The 23,739-nt window shown below is 39.5% G+C and overlaps 1 protein-coding gene across 8 annotated transcripts in view; it reads right to left on the bottom strand.

The window, feature by feature from the left end:
* Positions 1–267: 267 nt before the first annotated feature.
* LOC148865173 (Serinc-domain containing serine and sphingolipid biosynthesis protein) overlaps positions 268–23,739 on the bottom strand; it is a 62,687-nt gene continuing 39,215 nt past the window's right edge. For 2 of the 8 annotated variants that reach the window (XM_088981537.1, XM_088981534.1), the window contains exons 9-14: positions 16,884–16,953; positions 2,016–2,087; positions 1,764–1,897; positions 1,584–1,657; positions 1,134–1,237; positions 905–1,044 (exon numbers count right to left, since the gene is read on the bottom strand). In XM_088981537.1, coding sequence (XP_088837663.1) covers positions 1,152–1,237; positions 1,584–1,657; positions 1,764–1,897; positions 2,016–2,087; positions 16,884–16,953 — 436 coding nt within the window. In that variant the 3' untranslated portion in view covers positions 905–1,044; positions 1,134–1,151. Of the gene's footprint in view, positions 532–904; positions 1,238–1,583; positions 1,658–1,763; positions 1,898–2,015; positions 2,088–16,883; positions 16,954–23,739 lie in introns of those variants that run through there. The other 6 variants (XM_088981538.1, XM_088981542.1, XM_088981541.1 and 3 more) reach the window with 4 other exon arrangements.

Here is a 23,739-nt window from a genome sequence, read left to right as displayed (position 1 = left end):
GAGATTGAAATAGACCTTTCCAAAATGGATGCAAACTTTGCTCTCATTTTGGATGCACACATGCCTTCAAATTCGTGGAAAGTGTCACTTTCGGCTCATTTTGGAAGGAGTACAAATACAAATATGTACAGTGCAAATGCATACAAAATAATACAAAATACAAAATTTTGTACTCTACAAATTTGTATTTGTACTCCTTCCAAGCATAGCCTTCAGTACATAAATGCATTCTTACCCAAACACTAGCTAAACTGACCAGAGTACATATATGCACCGAACTGGCATTTGCACTCTTCCAAAACGGAGCCTTATGCATTACATTTGTAACAATGGCAGCAGAAAGCATGTATTTAAGAGCTTTTGCAATAAAAAAAAAAAAAAACACATTTGGTTCATGAGTAGTACAGTTTGCAGGAATACTGAATAGACAAAATGGAGCCTTCCACAACCTGATTTTGTTTAAGAAAGAAGCCAAGCAATCAAAAATTATTTTGGCATGCACTGAGCCTTCAGTTGGTTCCAACTTCCAATCTGTCATAATTCAATTCTAATGAACAGAACTAATCCAGTGAACACCTGAGCCAAAATAACTATTTGTGTTGCCATGTTAGCTCATATTGCAGTTTAATGGACTGAGGGCTAACATTTTTTACAGGTTCTTCTAAGAGGATACTGATTCAGCTTTCATTTACTTGAAGAGAAGAACTGGACTATACTCAAGTTCATTACCCAATGTCATTTGGGGCCTTAGATGGGGTGGACTGGGTAGGGATCCAAGCTTTGGCATTTTTTGGCGCAAATTGGCTTCTCTCAGACTCAAACCTGCTTTCTCACTGTCTCACTTGCCAGACTGAAATTTCACCATTACACCAAAAAATGAACCATGCTCAAGGCCCGGAAGATATTTGACTTCCATCAGTGGCAACATAGATTATGAAAATGAGGAAATATCATAAAACAATATTTTATTCCGGTTGCTTGATATGTTCATAATGACATTTTAACCCCTATTAGGATCTTACACCAACTTGAAAATAGGCATCCCTGTAAATAATAAAGAATTTAAATAATAACAGAAGGTACATTTTGCCTATGATTTAAGTAGAAAGCTGAGACCAAGGACTGACTAGTACCTCATATGGCATTTACAGTCAAGTTGTTTCAATTGTATGCTGCATTTGATCTTCATGATCTATGATTCTGCTTTGCATTACAACAGGGGAGATCAATTTCCACACTGCACATGGTTGAAAAAACATATTCAGCATAACTTGGCATTTGTCGGTCCATTTGACTCGGTTTCTGGCTTCACCCAACTAGGAACGAGATATGTGACTATAAGGCAGCATACATTTTGAACCAAATAAAAAAAAAGAATTAACATGCATTTCTGAATCAACTGGCATAATTATTTTGCAAGTAAAATTATGATGGTTAAAGAACTAAAATGCATGTCAGAACCTGATCATGAAAGCAATTTTAAAAAGATGGTATTAATGGAAGAAAACTGCACAAATCCTTCATGCATGGACAAGAAAATCCTTTATTGAAGGAATTTATTAATGAATATGGAGTTTGCTTACAGTATATAGTGACTGCAAACCACTCGTTGATAATTTTCACCCATGTACTAGCCCAGCCAACATCAATGCTCCATCTGATTGTCATAAATGCACAAGTAGAGCAAATATATCAAGATGAAGTATAAACTACCAAATATGTATACCTGGATAGAATGGAAACTGTAGAAACCAGTTCCATACTTCCTGGTTGAATGATCAAGCTGCCAGCTGACGAATAACATGCCAAAATACATGGACCCCATTGAAAATATGAAGTGGAAGAACCCATACTTATATGGGATATCATCTTCCCCTTGAACTTCATCCTTGCGAAACTGAAAATCACATCAGGAATTCTCTCTATTATTGCCAAAGATAAAATAGGAAGAAGGACTATCTTATTTTCCAGCCAGAACTTGAGTTTGATAAGATCACTAGCAGATCCAATCTCACCCGAAAGGATTCTGAGTCTATTCCAGTGGAAAAAGTTGCCATGACGATTGCACAAATTGCAATAAGGAAGCCCTGGAAGCAGCATCAAGGCAATGAAGATGAAATCCAGTAAGGAGGTCAGGAGAAAAAAGGAAACAAAGGAACATGAGCAACTGATTAAACAAGATATGTTAGTATAACAATTTTTCCAACTATTTAATGCTGTTGAATTTAATGATAAGAGAATCTGAAAATCAACAATAGATGGATGAAGGCAGTGTTAGAACAGTGTGATATTTTGGATTGCTATTCACACTTGAATAATTTAACATTCCTCTTGCAACTTGTTTTCTTGATAAAATGATAAAAGGACAGTAGGAAGAGGAGAGAAGAGGGAAGGGAGAAGAGAGAAGAGAAAGATTTGGAGTCAAAAAGATGGACTGGTGGCACCAGCATTTCTATTTATATTAGGGCGACAAAAAGAAAATAATACAATGACAAAAATGCCCCTGCAGCATAGTACAACTACTATTAACTCTCCCCCTCAAGTTGGGACATTGATATCAATCATAACCAACTTGTCCACAAAATTTCAGCAACACCATGAGACATGGCTCTATATTCTACTGCACTAGATCTCGCAACCACACTTTTCTTCTTACTCCTCCATGTGACAAGATTTCCACCCACAAAAGTGCAATACTCACTAGTGGATTTCCTATCATTTACAAACCTAACCCAGTCAGCATTTGTATACACCTTCACCTTCAAATGTCCATGAATCTAGAAGAGTAAACCAGCCCCTAGATACTTCTTGAGATACCTAAGGATCCTCTCTGCAGCCTCCATGTGGGCAGCTCTTGGTGCATGCATGTACTGGCTGAGGACACCTATTGTATATGCAATGTCTGGTCTACAATAGCTTTCCCCACAATCTTTGGAACTTTTTCACATATTTTATTGTCTCCTCATCAAAATCACCTAATTTGTATTAGGATCAATAGGAGAATCAACTAGCTTCACCCACAGTTTACCAGTGTCCTGAAGAAGATCTAGGATGTATTTCCTTTGAGAAATGAAGATATCTTTTTTTTGAGCGAGCAACTTTAATTCCAAGAAAATGCCTCAAAGGGCCTAAATCTTTCACTTCAAATTGAGTAGCTAAAAGTATCTTCAGCTTCACAATCTTACTTGACCAATCTCCAATGACAACTATATCATCAACATACATAATTACTAATGCAATTTTTCCTTCTCCTCTCTTCATAAATAATGTATGAGCAGATTGACACTGCTTGAAACCAATCTGTTGCATAGCTAAGTGGGACCTAGTGAACTAGGCTCTTAGTGATTGTTTTAAGCCATACATAGATTTTTTTATATTGCACACTTTTTGCTCACTGCCCTTAGCACAAAAACCAGGAGGTTGGGCCATTCAAAAAAGCATTCTTAATATCTAATTGATGAAGTTCCCAGTCAAAGTTGGTAGCCAAGGAAATGAGGACTCTAATGGAGTTCATCTTGGCCATCGAAGCAAAAGTCTCAGCATAATCAACTCCATATACCTTTGTGAACCCCTTTTCCACCAACCTAGCTTTATATCTTTCTATTGTGCCATCAGCTCTATGTTTCATTGTAAATACCCACTTACACCCTATTGGTTCTTTACCATCAAGAAGGTCCACCAACTTCTATCATTTTTGTGTAGAGCACTGATTTCCTCTCTCATTGCATCTATCCACTCAGGAACTAACAAGGCATCTTCTACATTCTTAGGGATAGGAACATTGTCAATAAAAGAAAGAAAAGCACGGAAAGAAGGTGAGGTGTTCTCATAGGAAACAAAATGGGAGATAAGGTATTTGGTTGAACAAGATCTAACACCCTTTCTTTTAGCAATAGAGGTGTCTATATCAAGGGGTTCAAGCATAGCAATGGGAATAATGGTACTTGGTAGGGAAGGACTTTCCCCGGAGATTCCGATGATGTCATTGCTATGGCTTCAGGTTGCTCTACTACTTTTGAACTCAGTCAGTCCTTTCAGAGACAAAGAAAAACATAGAATGGAGAAGGATCAAGAAGATAAGGAAGATGCACTTGCTTGTGTTTATCCTCAACCCTACTCTCCCTCTAGGGAGAAACAAGAAAGTAAGGCTCACTCTCAAAGAAAGACACATCCATAGAGATAGTATTTACGAGAAACATGGTCATAACAATGATAACCCTTTTGGGAAGAAGGGTAACCCAAGAAAACACACAGAAAAGCATGGGTATCAAGTTTACCATGGGAGAAAGAGAGACCATGAAGAAAACAATGACAAGCAAAAACACACATGGGAATGGAGAAAAATGGAGCTTTGGAAAGAAAAAGCTGATGTAGGGCCTTGTACCCTAACACATGAGATGGCATACATTTAATGAGATAGGTAGTAGATAAGATGGCATCCATCCAGAAGCATTTAGGGACATTCATATGAATTAACAACCCAGGAGAAACTTCAAGAAGGTAACAGTTTTTTCTTTCTACAACCCCATTTTGTTGGAGTGTTCTAGCACATGAATTGTGGTGAAAGGATCCATGTGAGGTGAGAACTTATTGAGATCAGAATGGAATTTGTAGAGAACACTGATGTGGGCCCCACTGCAGTGGTCCCCACTGTGTTCGTAAGACAGCATGTGTAGTTATTTGTTCCAGTTATAGTCGTGTCACTTTGTTTATTCAGTTGTTATTTATTTCAGCTTTTATGTACTTTATTTATTAAATAAGTACTAAGGGCAGATGTGTCCTTTCCATTATGTACTAAACATAACCTATAAATAATAAGAAAGTGGCGGCGACAGATCAGTAAGAATCTGTCCTTCCTTTCAACCACTTGTGTTCTTCTGTTTCTCTTCTATTCTCTCTCCTTTTCTCTCCTTTTCTTCTATTTTGTAAACCTAAAACCTATTAGGATTCAAGACTGATTACAGTCTTGATCTTCTACTTGGTATCAGAGCCTATCTAGGGCTTCTCATGTGTGTCTAGTCCAGCCGACCACATGAGGACTAGCTAGGGCTGGAAGCTTTGAAGAAGTATTCGGTGGCTGAATCTTGGAGATTACTAGGAGAGGTTTGTAGCAGTTGAAGACTTGCTGCAACTTGCAGAGAGTTGGTAATCAGGAAGAAGCAGCGAAGGTTAGGGTTCAGGTAACCCTAGAAGATAGTAAACCGAGGTACATAAGTTTTTTTTTATTGAGTTTCAGAGACTGCAATCAATCGAGATAGGTTGGACCTATCTAGAAGTAGGGGCCGAACTGTGTTCAAGTTTGTTTCTAGGGTTTGACTTACCAAACTGTGTTTAAGTTTGTTTCTAGGGTTTGACTATTGGGCCGAACCCCTTCCCTCTCAGAGGTGATTAGTTTTTAGGGTTTCATATTGCCCTATGACAAGTCCCACTTGTGCGGACTGCTTGGAGAGTGCAGCTGAGCACTTATTTCAGACCCACAGTTGAAACCCTAATTTTGCTCTCACAGCAATAGGCCCCACAATAGTGATTTCAAAAAACAGCATCTCAGATTGACAGGCTGCCTGGTACTATGCATGCCAATTGATTTCAGATCAGATTTGATTTGATTCCTTGCCTACACTGTGATAGGCGATTGATTTCAGATCAGATTTGGGTTGGTTTCAGATCAGATTTCAGATCAGATCAGATTTGTGTTGGTTTCGGATCAGTTTTCAGACCTGCTTGTTTGACTTTGTTTTCTGGTATAGTGACTCTAACAGTTTGTAGCCACTGAATCTTGATCAAAGATGAAGTTTAAGGGTCAGGGAGAAAGTAGTTTTGGAAACCACAATTATGGTAGTGTATCTGAAACCGGGTTTCAGATTACAACTATGAGATTTGATGGGTCAAATTATTTGGAGTGGGCTCAATCAGCCATGATGGCTATTGGAGGAAGGGGAAAACTGGGTTACCTCTTGGGAGATTGAAAGAACCTTCCAAGGAGGACCCAGCATACACCAAGTGGGTTCAAGAGAACTATTTGGTTATGGCGTGGTTGTGTAATTCTATGCAGCCACATATCAGCCGAAATTACTTGTGGGCAAAGACGGCCAAAGAGATATGGGATGTTGTGAAATAAACTTATTCCCAACCCCTTAATGTTGCCAGAGCCTATGAACTGAACTGTGAGGTGAACAACCTTAAACAAGGAGAGAAGCCAGTTTTTGTCTACTTCTCTACCTTAAAATCCTTGTGGCATGAGATTGACCATCTAGAGACCCTTGAGTGGGAGGGTACCAAAGATGCACAGACTCACAGAAAGCAAGTCGAGACGAATAGGGTATTTGAGTTTCTGGCTGGTTTGAATTCAGAATATGACATTATGCGACAACAGATATTGACAAGAGATAGTGTGACCCTTTCGCAAGCATACTCCCTGGTGCATAGTGAAGAGACCAAGAGGAAAGTCATGATGCAGCCTCAGCCCTCTTCCCCAGCCTTGACAGCTATTAAACCTAAGCCAGAGGGTGACTCAGAAAGGGACTGGAAGAAGGAAGATAAGCGGGATCTGGTATGTGAACATTGCAAGAAATCCAAGCACACAAAAGATACTTGTTGGAAGCTACATCCTCACTTGGTCCCAGCAAAATTAAGAAATAAGAAGGGTAATGCTCATGTGGCCGTGAACACTGATTCAGCATCCTCATTAAGCACATCCCTAGAGACTTTAGCTGCTGTTCGGGCTGCCCTCATACAGTTGGAAAAGGAAGTTGGGAGTTCAGCTCAGCCATCTCAGTTACCATCAACTCCTGCCACATCTACATTTGCACATTTAGGTACTCGAGCTCAGCTTACCATGCTTCAGCTCCAGGTAATAATGACCACTGTTGGGTAATAGATTCAGGTGCATCTGACCATATGACTAGCTTGCCATCTTTGTTCACTTCTTATCACTTGTCCTCTGGCCGAGATAGAGTATCCATTGCTGATGGCTCTCTTGTTCCCATTTCGGGCAAGGGGGACATCAAGCTATCGGATACTATCTCTTTATCTTCCGTCTTGCATGTTCCTAAGCTTGATACTAACCTGCTTTCAGTTAGTAGTATTACCAAACACATGAACTGTTCAATAACCTTTTTCCCTGACAGATGTGTTTTTCAGGATTTGAAGACGAGGAAGGTGATTGGGACTGGCCGTGAGACGAATGGGATCTATCTGCTTGGAGAGGGTTCTCGTCGGGAGGAGTCAGTGGATAAGAAGTCTTTTGTTTCCCAGTCTGTGAGTTTGGTTATGCTTTGGCATAACCGATTAGGTCATTTGTCTTTTAAGTCTTTGAAGAGTCTGTTTCCTGCTTTATTTGAGTCTGTTGAGTTATCAAAGTTGAGGTGTGAGAGTTGTGAGTTTGCCAAACATTGTAGAACCTCTTATTCTTTAAGTAATAAAAGGAGTAATTCCTCTTTTGATATTATGCATACTGATGTTTGGGGGCCATATCATATTTCTTCTATGGGTGGGTACAGATATTTTCTACTGTTTGTTGATGACCATACCCGTTTTTCTTGGGTCTATCTTATGTGTTCTCGGGATGAGGTTCCTGCTCTGACCCAAAACTTCCATCAGATGGTTCTCACTCGGTTTGGGATCAAAATCAAAGTCCTTAGATCTAATAATGCAAAGGAATACTTTGCTCAACCATTGACCTCCTACCTTCTTAGCCATGGAGTTATTCACCAGAGCACTTGCCCTTATACACCACAGCAGAACGGTGTTGCCGAAAGGAAGAATAGGCATATCTTGGAGGTGGCTAGAAGCATTATGTTTACCTCCAATGTACCTATTCGCTTCTGGGGTGATGCTATCCTCACGGTAGTTTATCTCATTAATCGAGTTCCTTCCCGAGTTCTTGATATGAGAACCCCCTTTTCCCTTCTATACCCAGACGAGGAGTTGTTCATTGTTCCCCTTAAAACCTTTGGTTGTACCTGTTTCGTTCAGCTTCTCAAGCCTTATCATTCCAAGTTTGAACCTAAGGCCTCCAAATGCATTTTCCTTGGTTATGCACAAACTCAAAAGGGTTATTGCTGCTATGATCCGGTTTTAGGGAAACAGTTTGTCTCCATGGATGTCACCTTCTTTGAGGAGACACCCTATTATCCCAGGGTTTCTCCTCAGGGGGAGAGCAGTGAGAGTGTGGCTGTTTTGAGTTTCTTTCCTCAGGGGGAGAGCAGTGAGAGGGCTGGTAGAAGTGGGACTGTTTTGAGTGGGGATGTTCCTTTACCTATTCCACTGGATAATGAAGGTTGTAGTGGTGAGGGTGGTCAGAGGGAGTCGGAGTTGAGAGTCTATCACAAGCGATGTAGGCAGGTTGATCCTAGTCATCGGCAGTCCTGGCCAGCTCCAGTTCCTTTCGTGGCTCCAGATCCAGAGCCTACTGAGATACCTCTCACTGTTGCCACTTCCCCTCTTGTGGATGACCTTGATCTCCCTATTGCCATTCACAAAGGGAAACAACATTGCACCACCTCTACAACTCACAGCATCTCACAGTTCTTATCCTATGATCGTTTGTCTCCATCTTATCGGTCCTATCTCACTTCCATTGCCGATGTCCCTATTCCAAGAACAGTGCAAGAAGCCTTATCAGTTCTAGAATGGAAAGATGCAATGCAAGTCGAAATGGATGCCCTATTGAAGAATAATACTTGGGCACTGGTTGACCCACCAAAAGGAAAGAAACCGGTGGGATGCAAATGTGTGTTCACTGTGAAGCATAATGCTGATGGCTCTATTGAAAGGTACAAAGCCCGGCTGGTTGCAAAGGGGTTCACTCAGACTTATGGTATAGACTACTTGGAGACCTTTGCCCCAATAGCCAAGATGACCACCATCCGAGTTCTGTTATCCCTTGCAACAAATCATTCTTGGCCCCTGTTTCAGATGGATGTTAAAAATGCCTTTCTGAATGGAGACTTACAGGAAGAGGTTTACATGTTGTTGCCTCCTGGATTCTATGATATAGAGACAGGTAAGAAGGTTTGCCGACTGAACAAGGCATTGTATGGTTTGAAGCAGTCACCTAGAGCCTGGTTTGATAGGTTCATATTAGCCCTTGGAAAGTTTGGTTATGTACAGGCCCAGTCAGATCATACATTATTCATCAAAAGGGTGGAGTCCTCTCTGACACTACTTGCAGTATATGTTGACGATATTGTGGTGACAGGAAATGACAGTCATGAGATTGAGTCCCTCAAACAGCTCATTCATCAAGAGTTTGAGGTGAAAGATCTTGGTGCACTATGGTACTTTTTGGGTATTGAGGTTGCTAGATCCAAGCAGGGGATTTTTATCTCTCAGAGAAAATATGTTCTAGATCTGTTGGCGGAAACTAGAAAGTTGGGTGTTAAGCCTGCTGATACACCCATCGAACAAAATCACAAGATTAGTGCAGAGGGAGGGGAGCCTCTTGAAGACAAAGTTATGTTCCAACGGTTGGTTGGAAAACTCCTATATCTCTGCCTCACTCGGCCGGATATCAGCTATGCAGTTAGTGTTGTTAGCCAGTACATGCACTCCCCTAGAACTTCTCATTTTCTTGCGGCAGAGAGAATATTAGCATACTTTAAGAGATGCCCGGGTAGAGGTATACTGCTCAAGAACAATAATCACATGAGGGTGGAAGTCTATACAGTTGCCGATTGGGCTGGGAGTGCTGATGACAGAAGGTCTACCTCTGGATATTGTGCCCTTGTGGGAGGTAACATTATCTCTTGGAGGAGTAAGAAGCAAAGTGTTGTTTCCCGCTCCAGTGCTGAAGCGGAATACAGGTCAATGGCTAATGGAGTGGCTGAAATCTTGTGGCTGAGGTCACTACTTGAAGAGTTGGGTATTGACTATGAAAAGCCCTTAATGCTATATTGTGATAATCAGGCAGCTATTAATATAGCCCACAATCCAGTGCAGCATGACAGAACTAAACATATCGAAGTTGATCGACATTTTGTGCGAGAAAGGGTCACATCACAAGAAGTGTGTCTTCCGTACATCACATCTAATATGTAGCTCGTGGATATCCTCACCAAGGCTGTACCAAGGAAGAAGTTAGAGACAGACCTATCTAAGTTGGGAATGATTGATATCTACTCCCAACTTGAAGGGGAGTGTAGAGAACACTGATGTGGGCCCCACTGGCCCCACTGCAGTGGTCCCCACTATGTTCATAGGACAGCATGTGTAATTATTTGTTCCAGTTATAGTAGTGTTAGTTTGTTAATTCAGTTGTTATTTATTTCAGCTTTTATTTACTTTATTCATTATGTAAGTACTAAGGGCAGATGTGTCCTTTCCATTATGTACTAAACATAACCTATAAATAATAAGAAAGTGGCGGCGGCAGATCAGTAAGAATCTGTCCTTCCTTTCAACCACTTGTGTTCTCCTGTTTCTCTTCTATTCTCTCTCCTTTTCTCTCCTTTTCTTATGTTTTGTAAACCTAAAACCTATTAGGATTCAAGACTGATTACAGTCTTGATCTTCTACTGAATTATTCCGTTGCATTATCAGACTGGAAATTTTGAATTTTAGTCTGAAACTAGGTAAATATCATACACCGGAAAACTTTCATAACCTTTAGAACTTCATCTCTAGAACGCAATGGGTATACCCACACATATTTGGAATGGTCATCAATAAGAGTAATAAAATACTTATAACTAGTCTCAGAGGATAAAGTAACAGGGCCCCAAATAACAGAATAAATAATATGAAAAGGAAATTCGGTTTTATACTCTTTGAAGAAAAAGGATTTCTACAATGTTTACTCAACTGACAAGTTTGCATTTCAATTCAGACATAGACACTGACTCAAACAAGTTTGGAAACAAAATTTTCAATAACCCAAAAGACAAAAGGTCAAGGCGATTATGCCATAAATAAACCTGACTCATAGACTCTATAGCTGCAAGACCCAACTCTATAACTTCAAAACCAGATTTATTCTCCAACACATAGAGACCATCAACCATACTCCCTCTACCAATCATCACCCCCGAAGTAAAATCTTGTATAACACAAGAGGATAGAAAGAAGGGTACTGAGTAGTTCAATGAATTTGTAATACTACTAATGGAAAATAAGTTTATGGGAAGTTTAGGTACATGCAATACATTTGAAAGAGTAAGGATCAATGGGAGACAAAGGGTTCCTTGACCAGCTATGGTGGAGAAAGAGCCATCAACAAGCCTTTCCTCATCTCTCCTAGAAAGAAGACAATATGACTGAAATAAATTGGACTTGTCATATGGTTTGATGCACCAGAGTCAATAATACAAGGAGACTCTGAGGTAAGAGAGGATACATGAAAGGTTGTAGCAAAGTTACCTGATGCGGGTGCAAAAGAAGTGGAGGGAGTAGTGCCAGAATCCATCTGATGAAGTGTTCTACCATACAGCTCAAGATGATCATGGAATGAGTTGATGATATCTTCCTTTGGACAAGAACCAGAAGGGTGGTCTTGGTTCAAAGTAGGACCTGAAGTTTGATGCTCTTGTGAAACCATGTTTGCTGCATTGTATTTCTTCTGGCCTTACTAAATAGGCTTCTTATTCTGTTCCTGGACTGACTTCTCACTCAATTCTTGTGCCCACTTAGGCTTTCCATGAAGATTCCAAAAAGTGTCCCTAGTGTGCCTAGGTCGTTGGCAATGAGTGCACCATAACTTATCTTTTCCATCCACCCATTTTTGAGTATCGATACCCTTAAAAAGCACCTCCACTACTTGAATTTGTACCTCCCTTGACAGCTAGAGCAACTGGCTCCCCCTTTGATCAATTCATAACATTCCTCCTACTTTCTTCTGATTGTACTAGGGCATATACTTCCTGCAGATGGAAGCTCTTTATTTCCCAATATCTAAACCCTAATAGATTCGACATCGGGTTCAGCCCCAAAAGGAAGGCAAAAACCCGTTGCTGAGAGACAAGAGATTTGTAGGCCTTAGCATCCTCATCACATTTCCAGTCCACACTTTGATAGTGGTCCAATCCCTTCCAGATGGAGGTCAAATTTGAGTAATATGTGGAGAGACTTCTTTCCCCTTGCTTGTAAGTTGAAGAGGTGGCTTGCAACTGATAAGTCTTCTCATAATGCCATTGTTTTGAATAAGTAGATTTAGCTTGTTCCCATATCTCAAATGCAGTTTCAGCCCACATGAAGGTTTTTCTTACTTGTGGCAGCATAGACAACAATAGCCACAACATTATCATGTTGTTTTCTCAGTCCCACCTATCATGTTCTGCACTTCCTAACCTTGGCTCTTTTGTTTTACCACTGATATAACCTATTGTTCCCCTTGCAGTTATGTAGAGTTTAATCCCCTTTGACCATTCTATGTAATTAAGGCCATCAAATGGGATTACAGCCATAGGAAAATTCATGCATAATGCCCCACTCATTCTTCTGTAGCCAGAAGACACCCCCAGAAACCACTGAATCCTCAGAAAACATCAATAGAAAGAGCTGATAGCACTATTTCAGTCACAAAACACAGTATGCACAACAGGAAGAAAAACAAACTATTCACCACTATCACAAGAATACTTGGGTTCACATAAACCACAACTGTAGGTCAATTTCTGTTCGATCAAAAGCACAAGAATATACGCTTCTACACTGCTGAAATGAAATCCAGAGAAGAGACAGTCAAATTTCTGGTCTAGACAGTTCCTACAAGGACCAATATACTCTATTTCAGGCCACACGAGCACTCCAAACACAACAAACAAATCGTAAGATTGCTGTTACAGCAGACACAGGTCGTCCAGACCAACACAACCCAGTTACAGGGTACAAAACAGGATCACACAATCCACATAGAACTGAAAACGCCCTTCACAGCATGAGTTCACCCCTTTTTTAGGGGGTTCTTGGCACATGACCAAGAAAGGAAAAAAAAGAAAAAACACTTACACGTCAGTCGATGTGTTTTCCCACTGGTTTCAATCAGAAGAAGAAGGAATCTGAAGAGATAAGATGATCGAATTGTCTTTAATCTTAGAAGCAATGCTCTGATACCATGTTTACTTAGTAAAATGATCAAAGAACAGTGGGAAGAAGAGAGAAGAGAGAAGAGAGAAGAGAAAGATTTGAAGTCAAAAAGATGATCTGCCCACACCTACATTTCTATTTATATTAAGGCGACATAAAGAAAAGAATACAATGACAAAAATTCCCCTGTGGCATAGTATAGATATTGTTAACACAACTAATTTTATGTGCTCCATCAAAACATTCTTCTTTATCTAACAAGTATAATCAGGACTTAAACAGATCAAACACTTGTTATATTGACCCCAGTCTAACAGTACTATCAAGACCATTGTTAGAAAGTTTGCAGCTCAATTATGTCCAGAAATTTATGGATGGTCAAAAGATACAAATTTTACAACTTTGCAGTATGGTTAGCAATCTCTTTTCAATCAATAGTATACAAAAATTGTCAAACTATACCAATGAAAGAATGGTAGGATCCATCTAATGGACGCCAAGAAGGGTGCGGAATGGAGGGCGAATTTCAAAACAAAAATTCCTACCTTCTTCCAACTGGGAGTCATATTCCCTAAATTTAGAATACATTATTCAAGGATCCTACTTGAACCATAAACAAACCAGATCTGAACCAAAAGGAAACAGGAAGGATTATACCTGATCCGGAGAAATAATATCTCCCAAAGTTGGTGTTCACGCCCAAAGAAGTAACCAAGATCCGCTCCTGCTGAAGATGACACAGCTGTGGATGGAACGGAACCAGCAGGGTGCGTCCTACACACTGGATTCTTCACAAGAACCCTCTGGAAACCTTGAACACCGAATCCTTTTGTCTTTCTTGCAAGACTATTGTCAAGAACTGATTTCTTGACTTCCTGTTGCTGCAAAGATCCAATCTTCCAACAGGGAGTGGCGGCGGCTGGAGGAGGAGAAGTCCAGGGACGAAGAGGGTAGAACTGTCTCTTCTCTCTGGAGTCTGTGAGAGATCTGATCTCAGATTGCAGGATGTGTTTCTTGCTTCCTCAAACCCCTTAGTTCAAAATCTGATATTTCTACTAGGGTTTTCTCCTCTTTCTTCTTGATTAAGAAACCTCCCAATATTTTGGGAGTTATCCCAATCCAAATCAGTATTTGGATAGGGCTTAATCTTAATCCTATCTGCAGATTAAGTTAGTTAACTCCTGATCTTATCAAGAGGTTACCAGATTCAAATCTAATTTGAATTTGGTCTCTTGGAGTGGATAAGGTCAAAGACCCAATCCTTTTACTAACATTAATCTCAGATTCGCCCCATGAACTGGTGATCATATCAGCCCAGTTCGAAATGGGCTTTTGGCCCATTAAGTGTTCAGTGTTTAACCAGTTTCCAATCTGCTGCCCAGTTTGGCTTCTTTTTATGGCGTGGGACCCAAGCATTAATCTACACACCAGCCACATGGGTTCGGCCCAGCCTTTGTTACAAGGCCCAGCCGAATTCACTGAAAGACTCAGTGACCCCCTTGAGCCCATCACATGGACCCTATGGGCCCAACACTTACATTAAGTGGTCCCTGGGCCAAGCCATCTTATAAAAACCCAGGGACTGTGGGCAGGTGCAAGATTAGCCCATCAGGTATTATCCTAAATGGTCTTACACTTAACCTCTCAGCCCTTAATGACCAAGCACTACCCGACAAGAGAAGACCTCTCTCTCGGCTGCAAGGAACAGTGCCGCACTCTCTACTCACATGGATCCCGGGAATTAAAACCTTTTGCAAATCTTTTGAAACCGTACATATACATATATATATATATATATATATATATATATATATATATATATATATATCTTATTTTTGCAAAGCAAAATTCCAACGTTTGAAATCAACTGCCGGCAGTTTGGTTTCCATCAGAGAGAGTGCATTCCCGATCATTACCATTGTCCGACAAAGGGGCTGATCCTGTCACTATGACCACTCACTCAGATGAATTCTCAGACTACCCCAACATGTCCAGGTTTTGACCCCCACTAAGGATCTCACTGAATGACACATCAAAGACAGACCGATCCGACACCTAGTGATGTGTCATAATCGAGTCTAGGGGGTCAGGTGTAACTTTCCAGTTTTGCCCATCTGTCTCCAAGGTCTAGGGCAATACTAGAAATCTGGTCCGGTTCAAGGGTTCAAGCAATCCCATACTGCATGTGCCTTGGGTCTTACCCTGATGGCCGAAACAAGCCATCCCAACACTTGGTGGCACATCAGTATCAGCCTTGGCAGGATAAATCTCCCCAGACTTATCCAATGGCTGTGAACATTTAAAACTAACACAAGTTTCTATAAGTATCCAGTTTTAGGGTCTTACATAGAATTACACCAAACAACATGAATCAAACATGCACTTTAATTTATTTCCACTAAATAACAAAAGTACATCAAATCCGATTGAAGCTAAAGGCATACAAGACTGTCTAACAACCAACTCATTAGTAAAATGAACAAATAAAATTTCAAGAACTGTTAGATGGGTGAAGATTGTTGGAAATATAATTTCCATATGCTCATTTAAAGCCATTTTATGCCTTCGTTTTGTTTCTTTATTTAATAAAATTGGGACTTTTGTTTGAGGCATTCTTTTTTTGCTTGTAGCTATTTATAATTGTTTAGTCCGGAGGTCAAATTGTAGGACATTTAGGTAATGAGTGAGAGTTATCACAGAAGAGCTGGATGACACAGTTCCTTGTGAACCTAGAATATCCCAACTATGGGTGGACTTGAGCAGGTTCACTTTAAGGTTGGCATGTGGACAGCTTCCATTATAGTGATATCTCAACTATTGGGGTGAGACTCCAAACTTCCATGTGGGTGTGTATTAGATACACATTGATACCGATCCAACTAAATCTGATCCATCATAGGATCTGTCTATCATTATCAATGATTTGGATCACTCAAATGCAAAGACTTTTCTGCCCTTGGACATAAAGGATTCTCAAGAATGTGGTATCATGATTAACCACTTTGATATACTATGGATGAGGTTGCTATTGGATTTTAACTAACATACTCTGTATGTTGGGAGGTTGAAAGTGATATTACAATTATGGGGATTACCAAAAAGGGATTTACACCCTCAAGCAAAAGGAGAGTATCACAGCCAATAAGTTGGTCTGAACTAGGTCTCTGGCAGTGGAATCCTAGTGAGAGTAGGACTCCTATACAAGAGACTCCTTGTAGCACTAGGATTCATAGGAAAGTTTCTAGGGATTGTCCTGCACTGTCTTGATTAATTTGAGAATCCCTGACATGCCTGGGTTATCATTTTCTACCAGTGGCTGAACTGAATGTCTCGTTGCTTTGTCTTTTAGTGGATAAGACAATTAAGTAATAAAATATTTGATGATATGGCAATGAATTTAATTTCAACTTCATCTATTAAGGAGATCACAACCTCCTTAATAACTTGGGTTGCATTTGGATAAGCTTCAGGATCTGTGCTTTTAAAGCCCAAAAAGCACAAAACCCAATTTTAGGCTTTCTGTTTTGGGGCTTATAAGTGCTTTGGATTTAGATTATAATGTTTTAAAATAAACTCTCACCAAGCACTCAAAAACTTTGTGGGTTAATTCTGTTTTCCGAAAACCAAAGCTCAAACTCAAAATAATATCCAAACAAACCTTGTTCAACTAAAAGGAAAACAATAAATCATTCAGTTCAGTCATTTCAGATGTAATCAAGTGGCCCTAAACAGAAGCTCATACATTCAATTAATATTAGAGAAATCCAAGTGGAATAGCATAACGCAAATTGTTATCTATGGAAATATCCTCCAACTCATGTTGGAGGAAAATAAGGAAGAAAGAAAGAGAATTGTTGTCTTACAAGCACAGTTGTCCAGTCACCTTTTCCAGGAATCTCCTTTTGAGGGCTGCATTTTTCAAAGGCAGGTTCACTGCAAAGCCAAGAGTACAAAAAATACTCACTTTATGCCCAAAGACCACAAAATTTTCCATGTAAGAAAATATATATCTACATTGGAACATGCTGTAATTTTGTGCTTGGATGAGGAAATCTAAATAATATATTCCTGACTTTCACACAAAAAAAAAAAAACTTCCATTTAACTGGGAAGCTTCATATATTTGAATTTCAAGATCATGTTATTTTGTGATTTATTGCAAACTAAGAATTTCATAAGAAAAATATAACAAATTCAACCACATTGTCAACAAAATTTCTCTCAGGACATGCAGAATGAATAGAGAATGGAGATAAAAATGGCTGATGACTCAATATCAAGAAGAGAAAAACAAGTGGAAACTTATGGTGAAAGATTTCATTTGATTTCTTATAATGACTTTTAGCTGTATACATAGGGACAAACATACATAACCAATTGATTTTCTGAAGCAGGTTATTGGCAATTTGTTCTTCCTTTCTAGCTCATTATCTGCTTCTTTGGTTATCAGTCTTCCCTTCTTTCTTTATTTTTTTATATGGAGCACCACACAACTTCTGATTTGGCTATTTTCTGATACAGTTTTCATGACAATGCGGGTCACTATAATTAAATTTCACCTGTACTTACATGTGAGTTATCTTTTGTTTTGTTCTCCTCGTCTTCTTTCTTTTTCATATGGAATACCACATTACTGCCGAGTAGACTATTTTTTGATGTCAGAGTCAGATTGAAAAGGACAAAGAGAGAGAGAGAGAGAGAGAGAGAGAAGAGAAAAGAGAAAACAGCAGTTTGGTGGGTGTGTCACCTCATGACTGTTGATACCCTAAAAGAAATATTTATATTAAAGAAAGTAAAAGGACAAATCTACCCTTAGTGTACAAAAGATAGTGTACAAATAAAAAGATGTACAAAAAGAAAGTAAAAGTACAAAAATATCCCTACGGCTAGTTCTTCTCTGTCTCTACACTCCCCCTCAAACTGATGCCTATGAATGAGCATCAGTTTGTCCATGAGAAACAAGTGTCGGGCCCGAGCCATTGCTTTTGTCAACAGGTCTGCTAGTTGGAGGCTGGAGGAGACATGAAGAAGAGAAATAGTACCCTCAAGAAGGAGATCATAGATGAAGTAGCAATCAACTTCTATATGTTTGGTGTGCTCGTGGAAAATGGGGTTGGATGCAATTTTGATTGCACTAACATTGTCTGCATAGAGAGGAACTGACGATGATGGCTCATTAAGGATGTCAACAAGGAGAGCTCAGAGCCATATAATTTCACAGCACACTGATGGCACATTGTTTCTTGCACTTCCACGAAATAAAAGAGTTGCCTAAGAATGTCAACTCCTATTTGGTACTGTCTAGAGGTGTTCGATTGCTGATATACTTTCTCAAGATACTCATACATCTCATAGGCAGTCCTATATCCTCTCATAAGGATTGCAATGTTAGTTTCAACTGATCCTAGTATCCATGATGCAATTTTTGCATTGTCAATCTTTCATTGATTAAGAGCCTTGATGTCTAAGTCATCAGGTTTAACCACAGATATATCCAAATATACCCAAAGTCCCTTTGCCTCAACATGGAATTGAAAATTAAATTTCCATAATGCATAGTTCGTACCATTGAACTTAATAGGGAGAACATCCATCCTTTCTGATGCCATTGAAAGACAAGAAACAGCAGTGCACACTTCCAAACAAAGGATATAATTCAAATCAGAAGATAGAAAGAAGTACCTTTCAGTCAATGTCCAGAAAAGGAAATTGTAATGGTCTGCCAAACTCATAAGTAGATCAAAACCCTTCTAAATCAAAGCCAATCCAAAGCTAACCAAAGGGAATCAGTAGATCTGCTCTGAGCGACACTAGATCTAAAATTTCAGACTGATCTGATGTCTCTCTACAAAGAGATCCAATGAGAAAAAGAAATCTGATGGCGCAACAGTCCAGAAAACTGGTTTGTAAAGTTCAGATCAAAAGAAGCCCTAGAAAGGAGATTCAGGGGCACTCGAGAGCTTCCCAAATACTGCTAGGGAGTCCTCAAGAGAACAGTAAAAGAAAGAGTTGAGAGACTGAATGCAGATCAGATCATGACCTACTTTGATACCATGACAGAGTCAGATCGAAAAGGACAGAGAGAGAGAGAGAGAGAGAAGAGAAATCAGTTTGGTGGGTGTGTCACCTCGTGAATGTCAACACCCTAAAATAAATAAATAAATATATATATATATATATTAAAGAAAGTAAAAGGACAAATCTGCCCTTAGTGTACAAAAGATAGTGTACAAATAAAAAAGATGTACAAAAAGGAAGTAGAAGTAAAAAAATAGCCATGCGGCTAGTTCTTCTCACTGTCCCTACATTTAATACAGTGTTCATGACACTTTGGGTTGTGGTATTTAAATTTCTCCTCTCCATATATGTGATTTAAGATCTATTTTATTCTATTTCGGAAAACGTACCAAAATCATCCTGATCACAAAATTGAAACTTCTATGGTGATTAGGTTATGGAGATCACCTCCAAAGGTTCTTATCTCATCTAAGTTATTTTTGTGTTTCTCATTATCTCTGATATTAATGCAGCAAACAAAATATAGCTACTATTCTAAGATGTAACAAGCAGGGCCAATGAGTAATCCTGATGTACAGTCCTTAAAAGCCTAAACTACTTCTTAAGTTTAGAGAAGAAGGGGCTGAGTTCTAGCAGAGTCGAAAACACTAGAGTCTGAAGAATCTGACAGAAATAAGGACCAATGTCCTCTGGTTTTGCACAGGAAAAACAGAGAAAAGAACAAGAAAAAAAAGTAAATAAACCATCTTTGTTACTTCCAGGAAGAAAAAAAAAAAAAAACTGCCTTACAATCTGTTCTAGCTGTCTTAAATAGACCTTACCATACTTAAGACTTGGAAAACAACTTGAAAGAAATGTTAGAAAGACTGCTAAACTGAAAATAGCTCTTATGATAAGAATCTTAAACTAACTCTTATGAGAAGAATCTTAAACTGACAAAATAACTTCTATAATAAGAATTCTAAACTGACAAAATAACTCTTATAATAATAATCCTAAATTGGCACCTAAAAGGGGCTGTTCAAAAATAAACCAAAGATAACATGGGGCCCACTTGGTTAAATTAACGGGGATGATTTAGGAATTAGGACTGGTATCACCCTCTTAAAGAATACACCTTAGCCACCTTGGGGTATTCCCACTGTTTAAAGAACTTACTTGTGGCCCGTTGGAGGGTCTTATGGAGATTGGATGGGCTGCAATTTATTATTTTGGGGCAGCATAGGTTGATGCTTTGCATCTGATATGTTATATATTTAATAAAGGAATAAAAAAAAAGATCATCGTTCTGATTGGAAAAATAAGACTAAAATATGTAATTGCCAAACTCCTACCAGGGTAAGGATATTAAAAAATATATACAAAATGATACAGTATGAAATTACCGAAGTCCTATAAGACAGAAGATTAAAAATCTATATAATTATGTAGGTAGACTTTCTACACCTAACATAGAAAACAGGACCTAGTTGTCTTTTATCCATTCTGCTTTATCATTTCTTACTCTAGTGTATCAAGGATTTCGTCTCATTTGTCAGAATTGTCTAGTTCCTACTAAAGGAAGGAAAGGCACTGTTGATCTCATTTATGTATGATGGATAATGTGGACCTTAGATTTTTTTGGGGTGTTTTTGAGTTGTCACATTAGATATTTACGCTCAGTTTGTAAAGAATACAAATACAAATATGCAGAGTACAAAACCTTGTATTTTGTATTATTTTGTATGTATTTGTATTGTACACATTTGTATTTGTAATCTTTCCAAACTGAGCCTTAGGTATGTTAGATTTTATATAAACCCTAATGAGTGAAAAGGTATTAATAAAAATCTATGTGGAGTGTTTCGACTGTTGCTACAGTAGTCCGAACAGGAAGAAGAAGAAGAGAAGAAGAAGAAGGGTCTATCGAAAATCTGATGGGATTACCCATTCAGTCGATCCCCTTAATCTATATTAGGTTCTAATCATAGCTACAAAGACAGAAATGACCTTACTTAAGTGTGGGGCAGAGTAACTCTAATAACACTGCCACATAAGCAAGTTACTTAATAAACAGAAGAAGACTAAACTACCCCTATTCGGCACATCTTAACACTCCCCCTCAAGCTGGAGAATATATGTCATATAATCCCAGCTTGTTACATAGATAGTTCACTTTCCCTGAGCTTAGAGCTTTTGTAAACAAATCTGCCCACTGGTCATTGGAGCCCAAATGTTCTGTATTTATCTCTCTAGCAAGAACCTTCTCTCTCACAAAGTGGCAATCAACCTCTATGTGCTTTGTTCTCTCATGAAAGATAGGATTGGATGAAATATGTAGTGCAGCTTGGTTGTCACTGTACAATTTCATAGGTTTATCCATGTGAAACCCAATTTCTTGTAAGAGATTCCTCAGCCACACTAATTCACAGGTAGTGTGAGCCATGGCCCTATATTCGGCTTCAGCACTGCTTCTAGCTACAACCGTCTGCTTTTTACTCTTCCATGTCACAAGATTTCCTCCCAGAAATGTGCAATAGCCTGTAGTAGATCTTATGTCACTCAGTGAGCCTGCCCAGTCTGCATCTGTATACCCAACTACTTCAAGTTTTCCTCCTGGTTTATATAATAGCCCACGGCCTGGAGCACCTTTCAGATACCTCACAATTCTAAGGACTGCATCCCAGTGAGGTATACGAGGGTTCTGCATGAATTGGCTCACCACACTGACTGCAAAGGAGATGTCGGGTCTCGTGATAGTCAGATAGTTCAGCTTTCCCACTAGTTGTCTATACCTTCCAGGATCTTCAAATATTTCTCCTGTATCACTACTCAACTTAACATTTGGTTCCATAGGGGTCTCAGCCGGTTTTGCACCTAACAGTCCTGTTTCTTCCAATAGATCAAGGACATATTTCCTTTGGCACAGATTCACACCTTGTTTTGACCTGGCAACCTCTATTCCCAAGAAATACTTTAATGTTCCAAGGTCCTTTGTTTGAAAATGATTTTGCATAAATACCTTTACTTTGCCAATCCCCAATTTATCACTACCAATGACGACAATATCATCCACATAGACCACTAATAAAATCTTCCCAGCTTCTGAGTCATAGCTGAACACTGAGTGATCAACCTGGCATTGCTTCATTCCAAAACTCTTCACCACTTTGCTGAACTTCCCAAACCAAGCACGTGGAGATTGCTTCAACCCATAAATTGCTTTCTTCAGCCTGTACACCTTACCACCCTCCCCTTGAGCAACAAACCCAGGTGGTTGCTCCATATATACCTCCTCCACTAGATCACCATGGAGGAAGGCATTCTTTATGTCAAGTTGAAGGAGAGGCCAATCATACATAACTGCCAAGGAAATTAGGACACGAACGGAACCAATTTTAGCCACCGGTGAGAATGTCTCCATATAGTCCACACCATACACCTGTGAGTAACCTTTAGCAACAAGTCTGGCCTTCAGACGCTCCACACTACCATCTGGCAAGTATTTCACAGTATACACCGATTTACAGCCCACAGCATGCTTCCCAGGTGGAAGAGTAGTAAGTTCCCACGTTTGAGAAAGTTGAAGAGCTGAAAGTTCCTCCTCCATTGCCCGCCGCCATCCAGGTGAACTAAGAGCTTCTTGAACATTGTTAGGTAGGGAAATAGAAGACAAAAGTGAAACAAACTGGCGATGTGATGCAGAAAGACGAGATAATGAATCAAAATTGGAAATGGAATGGAGTGTGGAACTACGTTTACCTTTCCGTAAGGCAATGGGTAGGTCAAGATCTGAAGGTTCAGCAATAGGAGCCATGAGAGGATCCACAGATGAGGTAGAAGCAGAAGGAGGGGCCGGTATCGTTCGACGTGTATACACTTGTCGGATCGGTGGTCGTTCAGTGGTGACCTGCACTGGATGAGGAGATGAGTCTACTCCAACAACAGCCTCTAGAACTGAATCACTGACAGGAAGAGGAAGAGGAGGTAAGGGTGAGGACAAGGGTGCTTCATGACTGGAGAAGAAGGGGATAGACTCAAAAAATGTGACATTAGGGCAGACATAGCACTTTCGGGCAATATGATTATAACACTTGTACCCTTTTTGAGTCCGAGAGTAGCCAAGGAAGACACATTTAATTGAGCGTGCATCTAGCTTGTCTATTCCAGGACTCAGATTATGAACAAAGCACACACAACCAAAGACACGAGGAGTTAATGGAAACGGAGATAAAGTGGGAAACAAGATGGAGAAGGGGGACCGACCATGAAGAATAAAAGAGGGCATCCGATTAATGAGAAAACATGCAGTGAGTACAGCATCACTCCAAAACCATTTAGGAACATGCATTTGGTGAAGCATAGACCGAGCAATTTCAAGAAGATGACGATTCTTCCGTTCAGCCACCCCATTTTGTTGAGGGGTGAAAGCACACGAGGTCTGATGAATAATGCCATGCTGTTCTAAATACTGTTGAAATGCAGTAAGAAAGTATTCACGACCATTATCTGAACGGAGAACTTTGATTGGAACACCAAATTGTGTGTATTTCAGCATGGAATTTTTGAAAAATGGAAAATAATTCACTTCTTTCTTTCATTAAGTAAATCCATGTCATTCTTGAACAATCATCAATAAAGGAGACAAAATACTTGTACCCATTATAAGACTCTATTTTGATCGGACCCCAAACATCTGAGTGAACCAAAGAAAAATGACTC

The sequence above is a fragment of the Nelumbo lutea genome, chromosome 3, assembly GCF_056320005.1.
Source record: "Nelumbo lutea isolate HS-2025 chromosome 3, American lotus-T2T, whole genome shotgun sequence".
NCBI lineage: Eukaryota > Viridiplantae > Streptophyta > Magnoliopsida > Proteales > Nelumbonaceae > Nelumbo > Nelumbo lutea.
The sequence above is the reverse complement of the archived record's forward strand: the minus strand, read 5'-3'. Positions and strand labels throughout refer to the sequence as shown.